This window comes from Bos mutus, chromosome 18 (genome assembly GCF_027580195.1).
Source record: "Bos mutus isolate GX-2022 chromosome 18, NWIPB_WYAK_1.1, whole genome shotgun sequence".
NCBI classification, from domain to species: Eukaryota; Metazoa; Chordata; class Mammalia; order Artiodactyla; family Bovidae; genus Bos; species Bos mutus.
In genome coordinates, this window is record NC_091634.1 from 26,704,586 (window position 1) to 26,721,059 (window position 16,474).

The window sequence follows — 16,474 nt, forward strand, 5'->3', positions numbered from 1 at the left end:
AAAGATACAATCTGTCAAAACTCACACAAGAAGAAGTAGACAATCTAAATAGACCTCTATCAGTTCAAAAAATTGAGTAAACGATGAATAACCTTTCAAAACAAAAAGCATCAGACCCAGATGGATTCACTACTGAATTCTACCAAACGTTTAAGGAAAAAATTATACCAGTTCACTACAATCTCCCTCAGAAGACCAAAGCAAAGCGAATACTTCCTAACTCATTCTATGAAAACAGTATTAATCTAATACCAAAACCAAACAAAGACATTAAAGAAAAGTACAGAACAATATCTCTTATGAACACAGATGCAAAAATCCTCAACAGAACAATAGCAAATTGAATCAAATAATGTATAAAAATTATACATCATGACCAATTGGGATTTATCTCAGGTATACAAGGCTGGTTCAACATTTGAAAATCAATGTAATCCATCACATCAACAGGTTAAAGAAGAAAAATCATATGATAATATCAATAGATGCTGAAAAAGCATTTGGCAAAGTTCAACACAAATTCATGATAAAAGTTCTCTGTAAACTAGGAATAGTGGGGAACTTTTTCAACTGAATAAATAATTATCTACAAACCTCCTGAAGTTAACATCATGCTTCATGGTAAGAAACTTGAGGTTTTCCCACTAAGATCAGGGACAAGGTAAATGTCCCCTCTTACCACTGCTTTTCAACATCATACTAGAAGTCCTAAATAATGGACTAAGGTCAAAAAAAGGAAGTAAAAAGGATGCATACTGAGAAGAAAGAAATAAAACTGTTTTTGTTTACAGATGACATTATCATCTATGTAGAGAATTAGAAAGAATCAAGCAAAAAATTCTGGAAATAATAAGTGATTATAGCAAGGCTGCAGGGCACATGGTTATTATTTTTTAAAAAGAAAATCACTTTCTAATATATTAGCAATAAACAAGTGGAATTTGAAACTAAAATCACAATACCACTTACATTAGTATCCCTCAAAATGAAATACTTAGGTATGAGTCTAACAAAATAGTACAAGGTCTAAATGAGGAAAACTACACAATTCTGATAAAGGAAATCAAAGTTAATAAATGGAGAGAAGTTACATGTCCATGGATAGAAAGATTCAATACTGTCAAAGTGTCAGTTCTTCCCAACTTGATCACTAGATTCAATGCAACCCTTATCAAAATCCCAGCAACTTATTTTGTGAACACTAACAAACCTCTCTAGAGTTTATATGGAGAGGCAAAAGACCCAGGACGGCCAACACAATACTGAAGGAGAAGAACAAAGTTAGAGGACTGACACTACCCTACTTAAAGATTTATTATTAACCTGCAGTAATCAAGACAGTGTGGTACTAGCAAAAGCACAGACAAATAGATCAATAGAACAGAACAGAGAGCCCAGAAATACACCCATAGAAATATAGTCAACCAATCTTTGACAGAAGAGAAAAAAAATACAATGGAGAGTAATAGTCTTTTCAACAAATAATGCCAGAACAACTGAACATTCACATGGAAAAAAAAAAAGCATATAGATACAGACTTACACTGCTCACAAAAATTAACTCAAAATAGATCACAGACCGTAAAGATAAAACACAAAACTATAAAAACTAGTAGAAGATAACATGAGAAAATCTAGATGACCTTGGGTATGGCAATGACTTTTTAGATACAACACCAAAAGCACAATCTCTGAAAGAAAGAACTAATTAGCTGGAGACTTCATTAAAATTAAAAACTTCTGCTCTGTAAAAGACACCTTTAAGAAAATGAAAAGACAAGTCACAGACTGTGTTTGCAAAAGATGTATCTGATAAAGGACTGTTAACGAAAACACACTTAAAATTCAACAACAAGAAAACAAATAACCCAATTAAGAAAAGCACAAAAGATCTGAGAAGACAGAAAGTAAGCATATGAAAAGATGCTCCACATCATGTCATGAGGGAAACGCAAGTTAAAACAATGAAATACACACCTATTAAAATGGCCAAAATCCAGAGTGCTGTACATTAACTGCTGACAAGGAGCAACAGGAATTCTCATTCATTGCAGGTGGAACCCTATGGGCAGGGAAGTCTGGGAAGCGTAGGATTTAGCTTTCCTACATCAACAACTAGAAGAGGGTGAATGACCCAGGTGGAGAGAGCCAATCCATAGTATTCACTTCACCCTCCACAGAGGCGTTACCAAATTTCACTCCCAGCAACACAGGATCTTAGCAATACTTTGAGCTTTGCCAATTCAGTAAATGAAAAACATCACCTTATTGTTTCAATTAGCACTTCTTCCCAGGTGGCTTACTGGTAAAGAATCTGCCTGCCAACACAGGAGACAGCTGGTTTGATCCCTGGGTCGGGAAGATTCCCTGGAGGAGGAAATGGCAACCCACTCCAGTATTCTTGCTTGGATAATCCCAGGGACAGAGGAGCCTGGTGGGCTACAGCCCATGGGATCTCAAAGAGCCGGACATGACTTGAGTACATCTCTTCCTTTGGGAGAAGTTGAGTATCCTCTTACAGACCACTACAATGTGCACCTCTGTGAATAGAATTCATTGGGAGTACTGCCCTCTGCTGCTGTGCAACATGGTGAGCCTGTAATATAGTTACATACAATTTTAATTTCCTTTTGTGAATTCTTTAGATCCTATGCCCACGAACTGGCTCCCCCCACCCCAAGATATATTTAACTGAAAACATACATTAGGGCCTGAACATATTGCATCTTCAGTGTTACAGATTTCCAAACCTACCCCTCAGTGTAGGTTAATTTTGTGTCAACATGCCTGGGCTAAGGGATGCCCAGATAGCTGGCAAAACATTACATCTAAGTGTTTCAGGAATGGATTAGTATTTATACCAGAATGAGTGAAAAAGACTGCTTCATCAATACTGGACATTATCAAATCCACTGAAGGCCTAAATAGAACAAAAAGGCAGAAAAAAAGTGAATTTGCTTTCTGCTTGAGCTGGGACATCCATCTTCTCCTGCCCAGGAACACCTGCGCTCCTGGTTCTTGGCCTTTGGACTTGGACTAAGACTTCTACCGCTACCCCTTCTCCTCCGCCAGCGCTCTGGGTTTGGACTGGTACTACATCTCCAGCTTTCCTGAGCTGACTTCTCAGTCTCCATAATTACATGAGCCAATCCCTCACAGTAAGTCTCGTTCTATATGCCTATATCCACCCTATTGGTTCTGTTTCTCTAGAGAACCCTGACTAATACACCTAATCACCACACTTTTCTCCCTTTTTTTCTTCCTCCCCAGGGTTGGTCCTGGTGAAGGATAAGGGAGGAATAACCTCAACTTGAAATGTCACAAGCATTTCAAGCTCTGGAGCTCTAAGAACTTTAAGTTGCATTCAAAGTGCTTCTCCCAAACAGTTTACATGAAATCCTCTTTTGCCTCCTGCCTGCTGCGGATTTAGTAATGAATTCTGCTGGACGGACCCATGAGGACACAGCGTGCCTAGTAAGCTGGGTGGCCTTTCCTGCCTGCTGGGCTTGCGTTCTTGAGGTTTATAATGTCTTCTCAGTGAATAATAGCCTCGTGTTCATGCCAAGGCCTTTTCGTCTTTGCTGACCAAAGAAGATGGAAGCCTGAGATCTCAAATTCATCAGCAGGCCTTTTAAAACTGGTCAATCAGGCCACATGGAGCCACAGAAAGTACAAGCTGCTGATGCAGAAGGACCCAAGCACTCAGAACACACCATTTGCCTGGAAGTGTGGGGCTGAAATTTTTTTCTCTGTAAAATGTCCAGTTGCTAAGGGGCTTCAGATGCTCAGTGGCAGGGCCAGCGAGCAAGGAGTGTACTTAACAGACTTCCCTCTAAGCTCTGATCTGATGCATCAGATTCCATCGTTAGATATTCATTTCTTTGGCCCAAATCTCCCCACAGTAACCCAGCAGTCTCTCCTGACTTGCTGATTATTTTTCACTTGATCAGTCTCAAAGCATCCTAGTCATTTTTAACCCCTTCCTCTTGGTCCCTTCCTCCCATCCCCCATCCAATTAATGATGGAGGTGCCTTGATTATTCCTTCAGTGTGTCACTGGGGAAGGTCTACTGGAGTGGGAAAAGTACTGGTTGTGTGACCTTGAGCAAGTGATTCAAACTCTCTCTGAGCTTCAGTTTCTCCATCCGTAAAGTGGCACTAATACCATCCTACCTCATAGGGCTTTTTGTAAGGATGAAAAATAATTCATGAAAACACACACACACAATGCCATTTCCCCAGAAGCCTCTTCGGTTGGCTAGTGTCAAGCCTAGTGATTTATAAGACCCTTTGCATATATTATAGGACACACAAATAATACATGGTTTTATAAAAATGAGATCAGAGTTCATCTTTTGAAAAGAGAAATGTGGCCCAAGTTGTTTTTCTCCTTTCTGTTCCCTGCTCCACGACCCTAATTCAGGCCATTACTACTTTCTACAAAAGCTTCTTAATGGCCCTCTCTATAACCATCTCCCCCAACCCTGTCCCATGTGAAGTTTCCCTCTCTCTAAAACATCCTCTCCCTCACTGATGCTGCTCAGGTAATTTTTCTAAAACAATCTATAGATTAGAACCTCCTCATGCTCAGACACCTTCAATGGCTCCCACTGCCTTTGAGTGTTAAGTCTAAACTCTTTAGCCTGGCAGTGAGGGTCTCTCCTGAACTGACCTAAATCTCATCCAGTTCAGCAAGCATTTCCCCAGGGCCCATTATGTGCCAGCCTCAAGCTTAGCACAGGGATGGGGATTTGAGGCTTAGACATAAGCCTCAAATTGCCTACATTTGTTGGATCATGGAGAAAGCAAGGGAGTTCCAGAAAAACATCTACTTCTGCTTCATTGACTATGCTCAAGCCTTCGACTGTGTGAATCAGGACAAACTGTGGAAGATTCCTCAAGAGCTGGGAGTACCAGACCACCTTACCTGTCTCCTGAGAAACCTCTATGCAGGTCAAGAAGTGACAGTTAAGAACCAGACATGGAAGAACTGACTGGTTCTTTTCCAAGTTGGGAAAAGAGTATGACAAAGCTGTATATTGTCACCCTGCTTATTTACCTTCTATGCAGAATACACCATGTGAAATACCAGGCTGGATGAATCACAGGCTGGAGTCAAGATTATCAGGAGGACTATCAACAACCTCAGATATGCAGACGATACTACTCTGATGGCAGAAAATGAAGAGGAACTAAAGAGCCTCTTGATGAGGGTGAAAGAGGAGAGATCATGGCATCTGGTCCCATCACTTCACAGCATATACAAGGGAAAAAAGTTGAAGCACTGATAGATTTTCTTTTCTTGGGCTCCAATCACTGCAGATGGTAACTACAGCCATGAAATTAAAAGACACTTACTCCTCAGAAGGAAAGCTATGACAAACCTAGATATCATATTAAAAAGCAGAGATATCACTTGGCCAGCAAAAGTCTGTATAGTCAAAGTATGGTTTTTACAGTAGTCATTTTCAGATGTGAGAGTTGTATAATAAAGAAAGCTGAGCACCAAAGAATTGATGCTTTTGAACTGTGATGCTGGAGAAGACTCTTGAGAGTCCCTTGGACTCTAAGGAGAGCCAATCAGTCCTAAAAGAAATCAACCCTGAATATTCACTGAAAGGACTGATGCTGAGGCTGAAGCTCCAATACTTTGGCCACCTGAGATAAAGAGCCAACTCACTGGAAAAGACCCTGATGCTGGGAAAGATTGAAGGCAAAAAAAGAGATGGTTAGATAGCATCACCAACTCAACAGACACAAATTTGAGCAAACTCCGGGAGATACTTATTGTAGAGGAGCCTAGTGTGCTGCAGTCCATGACTTAGCAATGAAGAAGATTTACTCAGCTCCACCACCTACTGGGGAGGGAGACAACGAACAGCTATTTTCTGTAAGGTAACAGTAGGATAAAGGTAATCAATCCCAAGGAACTCTGAAAACTTGGGAAAGCACCTGTCTACCTGGTCATGTTCTCATCTCTCATCCAAACCCTCCCTATTCTGAGTCCTGCACGTATTAAGGCAATGTTTCACCCTCCAGGTGGGCAGGGCCTGTTGACTCAGATAATAACACTGAAAAAGCGTCTGCTGTCCATTATTGCTTTCATTGATTGCACCACTGCCAAGACCGCATACTCTTCAAGGACATCAACAGTACAACAGACAAATCAACTGATAGGCTCACCCAGTAGAACACTAAACAGTAATGGGAATGAATGGGCTGGAATGACAGTCAACATGGATGAATCTCATGGACATAATGTTGAGTGAAAGCATCCAGACACAGGGACTTCCCTCGTAGTCCAGTGGTTAAGAATCTGCCTGCCAATACAGAGGACATGGGTTTGATCCCTGGTCCAAGACGATCCTACATGCCGCAGCGCAATTAAGCCCATGCACCACAACTACTGAGCCCGCACTCTGCAACAAAGGGTAGCCCCCACTCGCTGTAACTTCAGGAAGTCCGGGCGCAGCAATGAAGACCAAGTGTTGCCAAAAATAAGTAAATAAATAATTTGAAAAATGCTTAGCACACAGTAAATATTAAATAGATGTTTGCTAAGTCAGGATTCTTTCCTCTAGGATACTGGAGTCAGCCTCCCACTTCATTTCCTCTTTAAAGGGCTGTATTAGTTAACTGTTACTGTATAGTAAACCATCATGAAACTCAGTGGCTTGAAAAACAATTGCTCATGAGTCTGTGGGCCAGATGGGTGGTTCTGCTGCTCTGAGCAGGCTTGCTCATCTCACCTGGGCTCATTCATGTATCTGTAGTCAGTCAGCTGGCAGGTCAGCAGGTGGCTGGCGGGGCTAGGACGGTCTCATTCATGTCTGGAGTTGGCTGGCTTCTGTCTGGGCAGCAGGGGTGACTGGGCCATGATGATCCAGCAGTCTAGCCTGGGCTTGCTGTCATGCATGCAAGGCTTCTTGGGGCCTGAATGTGATCCACCATCACTTCTCCAGCACTCTACTGGCCAAAGTAAGACTGGTCCCTATTCAAGGCCTGGGGAACTAGACCCTACCTTTTATATGGAAGAGTAGCTAAGTCATATTATAAAGGGTATGGAGATGGGAGGGCTGAATGTGGCTAGTTTTGATATAAAACTAGCACGAGAGCATTGATGCCTGGTGTGGGGAGTTCGGAATATACTTGTCAGTTGAGGAAGTAGGAGTGTCGCCTCCCAGTTTTAAGGCCAGATCAGAGTGGATTCAAATGCCAGCTCCAGCAACCATCTGAGAGGCCTTTGGGTGACTTACTCCACCTCCCTGACCTTCGGTTTCCTCATAGGGTTGTTTTGAAGGTCAATCAAGAGAACACAGGGAAGGGGCTGAGCACAGGCCAGTGTACCTGACGCTCACAGAGTGAAGAGTCAACAACTAGAGCTCACCTCATCCTTAAAACACAGGGTTCATCCTGGGCTCTGCTGACTCCTGCCTCGGCTTCCCAAGGCTGAGAAGGAGATGGAAACCAGGCCATGTGGGAGCATGATTTCATATTGAGAACCATGAAATGTCAGTTACAGAGTAAGAGTTTCATTATAGTTCTTTGGGGAAAGAAGGAAGGAATGCGATCTGGTGGGCAGAAGGGAGGGGGCTGAGGAGGAGGATGGGAGCAAGAGAGATAGATGGAGGTCAAGAGGGAAACGCTGAGCCATTGGAAAGGAGTCTCGCCTCATCCCCTAAAAAATAACGTGAATGACATTTTTATTTGATGTTTTGTTTTTGCTCTGATTAAAAAATTACTGTGTGTTGACTTGACAGAGTTTTAAAAATGCACTGACCAAGAGCATTATGCTAAGTGAAGTAAGTCCAACACAGAACATGTGTGCTCACTTAGATGTGAAATCTAAAATCAAAACAAAAAACCCAAACTCACAGATACAGAGAACAGATGGATGATTGCCAGAGGTGGGGGGTGGGTAAAATGGGTGAAAGGGGTCAAAAGGAGCAAACTTCCAGTGATAAATAACTCATGGGATGTAATATACAACATGGGGACTATAGTTAATTATACTATAGTGCATATCTGAATGTTGGTTAAGAATAGATCTTAAAACTTCTCATCACAAGAAAAAAATGTGTAACTATGTGTAGTGACTAAACCACCACCACCACATGTGGTGATGAGTATCAACTAGACATGCTGTAGTGATCATTTAACAATATATCAAAGTGAAAGGCACTCAGTCGTGTCTGATTCTTTGAGACCCCATGGACTATACAGTACATGGAATTCTCCAGGCCAGAACAGTGGAGTGGGTAGCCTTTCCCTTCTCCAGGGGATCTTCCCAACCCAGGTCTCCTCCATTGCAGACAGATTCTTTACCAGCTGAGCCACAAGGGAAGCCCAGTATATACAATATAACAATATATATATAGTTGTATATATACAAACAGCAAATCATTATGTTGTATAGCTCGAAGTAATATAATGTTAATGTCAATAAAAACAAAACACAACAAAAGCAAAATACACAGACTCTTTCACTCCTAATCCCACCAACCGGGTATCAGCGGCTGATATTTACAAGAGCCTCAGTGTGTGTGCCCACACTGTCACAAATGCTTTGTATGCCCATGACTCTCGTGGTAACTCTAGGAGCTGGATGTCTTGGCCCCATTGCACAGGGGAGGGGCGGACGGGAGCACAGAGAATATAAATCACTCACCCAGGCCATCAGCTCTGGTGAACAGCAGAGCCTGGATTCCAATCCAAGCTACCTAGGGCCTGAAGTCTTGCATGTCCCCACAGGGCAAGGCACCACCTGGGCACGGCTGACACTTGGTGTATTTCCCTTTATTTTCTTTCACTTTCTGGAAACTGTACCACTACTTTATTACTTTTTCAAAGGCTATTTGAAAAACGAGTACTTGTTAGATGTGGCTGTCTTCCCCTTCCCATTTTTTTTTTCTGTAATTTGTAATTTTGATATATAGTCATCCCTCCATATCCATGGGTTCCCTAATGAAGGATTCAACCAACCACAGATTGAGAATATTTGGGGGAAAAAAAGTCCAGAAAGTTCCAAAAGCAAAACTTGAATTTGCCACGTGTCCAGCAACTACTTATATGGCATTTACATTGTATTAGGTATGATAGGTAACCTAGAAATGATTTAGCATATAGGAGGATGTGAGAATGGTGTTATATGCAAATACTGTGCCATTTTCTATAAGGGACTTGAACATCTGTGGATTTCGGTATCTACAGTGGTGGGAAAGGCAGGGAGTGATACTGGGACCAATCCCCTGTGAATACCAAGGGACAACTGTGACTTCAAACTTACAGAAGGGTTGAAAGATTAGTATAAAACACTCTATATCAACCAGTTGTTTACCACATATTTTCTCATTTTCTCTCTTCACATAATTATTTATATGTGTGTATGCATTTTTCTGAACAATCTGACATTAAATTGGAGACATCATGGTCTTTAACCCCTGAATGCTTCAATATGCATTTCCTAAAAACAAAGACATGTCCATTCATAACCACAGTACAAAGAGCAAACTCAGGACATTTAGCATTTTAGCAATATTATCATCTAATTTATGGTCCATATTTAAACTGTGTGTGTGTCTGTGTGTGTAATTTTTTTCCCAGTCCAGGATCTAAACCAGGATCCTGTATTGCAAGTAGCAGTCCTATCACTTTAGCCTCCTTTAAACTGGAATACAGTCTCAATCTTTGTCTTTTTCCTTTTTCTTTTAAATGAAGTATATGATTTACAATATTGTGTTAGTTTTAGATGTACAACATAGCAAGTCAGTATTTTTGCAGGTTCTATGCCATTACAGGTTATTTCAAGATAATGGGCATAATCCGTGCTGCACCGTGTATTTTGGCTGTTTTGAATAATGCTGCTAGGAATGTTTGTGTACAGATCTTGTAAGGACACATTTTCCTTCCTCTGGGGTATATACATGAGAATGGAGTTGCTGGGTCACATGGTAACTCTACATCTAGTCATTTGAGGGACTGGGAGTGTCCCTCAGTGGCTGTTCCATTTTATCTTCCCACCAGCAGTGTAGGAGGATTCCTTTCAAAACACTTCTACAAACAGAAACAACCCCAGAGATGGGCATCACTACTCTCATCTTCCCAACAAAGACTGAGGGGCAGAAAGGGGATGTGACTTCTCAGAAGACACCCTGCCGCAAGGACTAGGCTCCAATCCTGGGACTGCCCTCCTTCCTTCAGGAAACCTGACTTTTAGGCCAAAACAGTAGGTCTTTGAGAGGTGATGGGGTAAAGGGCAGAGAAAAGGAATCTGCAGATACCAAGCCTCACAATAGAGATGGAAGTTTCTGGTTTTAAGAATGGAGATATCAAAGCCACTTATGTTTTTGTTTTATTAGGCGACAGCCAGAGCCAGGTTCTGACTAATTAATGATGATCAAAGTGCTCTGGCAAGATGTGCTCTGCAAACACCAGCCATGAATTATTCACAACTGGGTCTTCTTAGCTGGAGGGGAGGAGGCTGCCAAGGAATAGAAAAAATCAAGGTCCTCACTTCCCCCTCAGCTTGCATGAGCCTGAGCCCTCCTGCAGGACTCAAGTTTCTCAATCCAGAAAATGGGTCTAGATATGAGCTCTCATCCCTTTACATTCCTAGGCCAGGACTTGGCAACCTGAGTCCTGTTCCCATCAAGGCAGTACGTACCAAGCTGCCTCCACCAAACAATAATTAATAATACCACACAAAGTTCAGGGGTAGACAAACATTTCCTATAAAGACCAGGTTTTTATTAGGTCTTTGGGCTAATTAAACACTTGTGCTTTGCAGGTGTGTCACAGCACTCACCCCTGCCTTTGCAGTGCAAAGGCACCACAGACAACACATAAATGAATGAAAGCAGCTGTCCCATGAAATGTTCTTTGTGGACACTGAAATTTGACTTCTGTATAATTTTCACATGTTATAAAATATTCTTCTTTTGATTTTTCCCTACTATTTAAGAATATAAAAACCATTCCTAGCTCTTGGACTATATAATAACAGGTGTTGCCTCAAAATGTTAAACATAATTGCTGTTTAACTCAACAATTCTACTCCTAAGTATATACCGAAAATAAATGAAAATGTAAGGGACTTCCCTGGCAGTCGAGTGCTTAAGACTCCACACTTCCACTGCAGGGGATGTGGGTTCGATCCCTGGTCAGGGAACTAAGATCCCATATGCTACGTGGCCAAAAAAACAAAGTAGAAGAAAAACACAAATGTCCATCAACTGATGAATGGATAAACAAAATGTGGTATATCCAGTGAAATATTGTTCAACCATAAAAAGGACCAAAGTTTTATATACACATGTTACAATATGGATTAGCCCTGAAAACAGTCAAGCTTTCAAGAAAGCCAAGGCTCAGAGAAAGCACAGACGAGGACGCAGGTAACCAGTGGTGAGGTGTGAGCAGAACCAGGTCTTTGAAATCCTTGTCCAGTGCTTGCTGCAGCAGACTTTCCCAGAATTACATTCAGAAACCAAAGTATGTCACTCCTCAAAGCCCCAGGGAAGAAGAGATCTAGGGAGGGGACGCCTCCCTAGACCTGTCCCTCCCTCCTATGCCTCTGCATCATCCTTCCTGTTCCCCATGCCACCTTCCTCCTCTCTGCCCCTGGGCTCCTCCCAGTTCTTTTCTCTCCTTTCCTTCCCAGAACCACTAAGCAAGGCTGTCCCTCCCTACTTCTTACTCAGGGTGCTGGGGAGGGGGGCAGTGGCAAGACTACAGGGAGGCTTCTCCAGAAATCCAGTCCATGTGACACATCTGGAAAAGGGCTCCAAAAGTGTGAGGAACAAGTCCAGGTCACACAGCAGATATGGAACATTTGAGTTCCTTGATATTTTTGAGAATGAAGAGAGAAGGTGTGGGGCAAGAATAGGGTTTGTGGTGAGCCAAGCTCCATCCCATTCCTGATTTTTCTCCACACAACACATACCCCTGCCCTGCTTCACACTTTCAAAGGCACTAACTACTACAATAAGGGCTTTTAAAAATATTAAAATACTGAGTGTAGAAAAAAACCAGCACCTGGATTCAAATCCTGGCTTCTTCACTCACCATCTGTGTGACTTCTGGCAGCTCATTTCGTATCTCTGACCTCAGTTTCTTTACCTATAATATGGGCATAACAGTACCGATTCAAAGAGTTGTGTGACAATGAAATGAGGCTATAAAAAGCACTAAAAACAAGTGCATGGCCCTAGCAAGCACTTAATGCATCATTGCATTTTCCCAGAGATTTCCTTCATACATTTTTTTTCCCTACAAAAATGAAATCATTCTGTATTCACGATTTTATAATGGATCTCACCCCTCACCTTAACTGAATTAACATCTTTCCATAGCATTAGAAATTTTCCTATAGAACATCTTTCTTTTTCCTTTTTTTTTGGCCTCACTATGCATGGCTTTTGGGGATCTTAGTTTTCTGACCAGGGATCGAACCCAGGCCTTTAGCAGTGAAAGGAGAGTCCTAACCACTAGACCACCAGGGAATTACCTAGAACATCTTTCTTAAGATAGCATATGCATATGTACTATTCCATTTCCTGAAGTGGGATCCTTAGTATGATCTTTGTTTTTCCATGACCAAACATGTTCTTCCTTGTCTTTGACCAATTACTGCTTCAGGGTAAATTCCTAGGGAATTGGCTGAGTCAAAGGGTGTGCAGGTGTTTTAGGCTTTCGGCCTGTAACTGTCAAACTGCTTCTAAGAAAAGTTCACAACTAGTTTGACTTCCATCAACTTGGAAAAGAAGGCTCCATGCTCTCCAAGGCCTTGTCTCCTCTTACCATTTAGAAACATCATTTCTAACTTGACCCAAGAGAAGTGCTATTTGCTGCCATATTTTGATCTGCAGCCCCAACTCTTCCTAATGGAACTCAATTCAGGCATCTGCTTAATCCTATGATTCTCTGGGTGGCTCTGGGCTGGTCATCAACTTCTCTGAACCCAGAAGTCTCAGCTATAATTCACAAATAAGTCCTCTCTCTCGCTTTTTTTTTTTCCTGCACCAGGTCTTACTTGCAGCATGTAGGTTCTCAGTTGTGGCATTATGGATCTAGTTCCCTGATCACAGGTCGAACCTGGGCCCCTGCACAGTCTTAACCACTGGACCACCAGGGAAGTCCCCTAAGTTTCCTACATAATATAATATATGTAAAAACTCAACTCCAAGTCACATTCCAATTATTTGAAACATGGCTGTAGCAGAAACAAGGATCGCATTTCAGGAGACCCCTGTAGGTAACTGTGGTGCACATGGGGAAACTGAGGCCTGGGATGTGGAAGTCTTCCCAATAAAAAATCAGAAATATCTTACAGAAAATGGGTGAAAACATGACTAGGCAATTTAGAGAGGAAATCTAAATGTGTGCTACTAGACAAAGAGATGTTCAAAGTTATTAGTTATCAGGAAAATGCCAGCAGAACAAAGAGAAACCAAGTCACAGAGTAGCAAACATTAGGAAGTTGGATAAAACCAAGTGTCGCTAGGGTATAGGGAAATGGGGCTTTATACACCACAGCAGAAGCAGACTAAGACCGTGAAACCCAGCAATTCCATTTCTGGAAAAATATCCCAGGGACCTTCCCACCAGCCAAGGATGTTTACTGCACTTGCTGTCTGTGGAAGCTAAATAGTGTAGTGTTAGTGGCTCAGTTGTGTTCAACTCTTTGCGACCCCATGGGCTGTAGCCCATCAGGCTTCTCTGTCCATGGAATTCTCCAGGCAAGAATACTGGAATGGGTTGCCACTCCTTTCTCCAGATGATTTTCCCAACCCAGGGATCAAATCTGGGACTCCTGCACTGCTGATTCTTTACTGTCTGAGCCACCAGGGAAGGAGAGAAATGCCCCTCACTGGGAGCAGATATGCAAAATAAGATGAAGGCATCTTATAGAACAATTATGCAGCAATTTAAAACAATGAAATAGACCGGGGCTCAACAAACAAAGGCCTGTGGGCCAAATGTGACACGTCACCTGTTTTTGTACAACTTCACTGGAGCTGAGAATGATTTACATTTTTAAATGGTGGAGGAAAAAAAAATATGTTGTGACATATGAAAATGAGTAAACATATTATCTCCCTTGACTCCTGTGGGTCAAGAGTTTGGGAATGGCTTGACTGAGTGTTTCTTACTTGGGATCTGTCATGAAGTTGCAGTTAAGATGTCGATGGGGCTGTAATCATCTGAAGGTTTGACTGGGGTGGGAGAATCACTCAAGATGGTTCACTTACATGGCTGGCAAGTTGGAACTGTTGGCAGGAGGCCTCAGTTCTTCTTAGACCACTCCATAGGGCTGCTTGAGCGTCCTCACAGCATGGCAGCCGGCTTCCCCTAGAGTGGGTAATCAAGGGCAGCAAAGAGGATACTGCGATATCATCCATCCCCGAGCCTTGGAATTTGCACACTGATATCTTTGCCAATAGCCTATTTGTTGAGTAGGGTATGCACTTGCATATAATTGCATAGAATTGCAATACAACTGCACTGTATTCAGTGCAATTCAGCAAATATTCAGCTCTCTTCAGGGACTGCTCAAAGATATGAATACTGGGAGATCTCACTGGGGGCCATCTTGGAGGCTGGCTAACACAGTAAGAAACACAATGTGACCTACAGTAGATCCTTTTAATTAAAAAATTAAATTCACAGTCACATAAGACAATACTACACACTTGACAAAGCTACGTACAAATTCAAAGGTATTTATTATAAACGGAATGGGGGAGGAGGGTAATGGGATTGGAGGGGAGGGATGACAAGAAATGAATGAAAGAGTGAATTAATAAAACCAGAGAAAAGCCTTGCACAAACCAACTAAGAGTGGGCTAGGAACTGAGAGGATTAATTCAATTCTCTTTACTCAAGCCCCCACCCTACTCTGTACCACTCCCACAAAGGGAAGAGAGATGAAGAAAACAGTTTCCTTGATTTCTTAGATCACAAGAACCCAGCCTCCCTCATTAAGCACCCCTTTCTCTGCCTGACACATATTATTCAATTCACGGTTGTCCCACAGGGTTTCCAGAGTTCCAGTTCCTGGTTAAATAGAGATTTTTGCCTGCAGGAAGGGGTGTGGGGACCAGCAGAACAAGCCTGGGAAGAAAAGCCCTAGCTATTACCCAAATAGTGGTGCTGGTGCATTGCTCATCCCTCTTGCCAGGGTTCTTCCTTCTCTGGAGACAAAGGACTTTCAGAGTGCAGAGGTCTGCAAATGCCCTGAGGTCCAGCGTGTGGGTGGTGGGAGAACTGAAACCCTCATTTCTTTAAAAATATATCTTGTGGCTCTAGGCCTTGTGATTTCTTTCATTTCTTTTAATCTTCGTAAGCTCACTATGCAAGAATTGTTATTTCAAGATACCCAGAGAAGTTACATTGTTTTTAACTGTTTTACCTTCCTGTAAAGTCATTCATTCATTCATCCAGCAAATACTTATGGAGAACCTACTATGTGCCAGTACTAGCCATACAGCAGTGAACAAAGCAGGCAAAGCCCCTGTCATAAGGGCGTGGGGGAGTAGTAGGAACAGACATTAGACAGTATACAAACAAAAAATATAATACGTAAACTAAAATCGGCCAAAGAGACAAAAAGTCATTGTGTTATTAGGGAATCCTTGTATTTGAACTGAGACCTGAAGGGTAATAAGGAGTTAGCCCAGTGAAGAGATGTTTTGGAGGAAAAATAGCAGGTGTAAAGGCCCTGAGGTAGGAATAAACTTGTGTTGGAGGTGATTAGGAAGGCAGGCAGGACTCATATCAGAGACGTTATGGTAGTTCTTTGTCTAAAGAACTTGGGCTTTATTCTGAGAGCGTCATATACAACTGACTCCACCATAATTAGTCCCATGACCTTGGCCAAATTACTTCACTCCTCTGAGCTTAGTTTACCTATCTATAAAGTGGGTAATATTCAGTTAGCCAAAAAAGTTCCTTCAGTTTTAAAGTAAAAACAAAGGACACATTTTCCATTTTCACCAAGAACTTTATTGAACGTATTCACCATTTTGTTCTACTACCTTCTGCCATTTTTCAGGCAACTTCATAATCCCATCTTCCCAGAACTTTTTGTCTTTTTGAGCAAAGAACTGGTCTAGGTGCCTTTTACAGTCTTCCAGGGAAATGAAACTTTTTCCATTAAGAGAATTTTGTAAAGAACGAAATAAATGGAAATCCGAAGGTGCAATGTCTGGTGAATACGGCGGATGAATCAGAACTTCCCAGCCAAGCTGTAACAGTTTTTGCCTGGTCATCAAAGAAACATGTGGCCTTGCATTATCCTGATGGAAGATTATGCGCTCTCTGTTGACTAATTCTGGACGCTTTTCATCGAGTGCTGCTTTCAATTGGTCTAACTGGGAGCAATACTTGTTGGAATTAATTGTTTGGTTTTCTGGAAGGAGCTCATAATAGAGGACTCCCTTCCAATCCCACCATATACACAACATCACCTTCTTTGG

At 42.0% G+C, this 16,474-nt stretch overlaps 1 protein-coding gene across 3 annotated transcripts in view; it reads right to left on the reverse strand.

Annotated features, from left to right (window-relative positions):
* Nucleotides 1-16,474, reverse strand: part of CDH3 (cadherin 3) — a 117,806-nt gene that overhangs the window by 81,032 nt on the left and 20,300 nt on the right. For 2 of the 3 annotated variants that reach the window (XM_070388110.1, XM_070388114.1), the window contains 2 exons: nt 14,249-14,348; nt 12,063-12,116 (listed from right to left, as the gene is read on the reverse strand). In XM_070388110.1, the coding sequence (XP_070244211.1) occupies nt 12,063-12,116; nt 14,249-14,348 (154 nt within the window). The remainder of the gene's footprint in view (nt 1-12,062; nt 12,117-14,248; nt 14,349-16,474) is intronic. The other variant, XM_070388111.1, reaches the window with a different exon arrangement.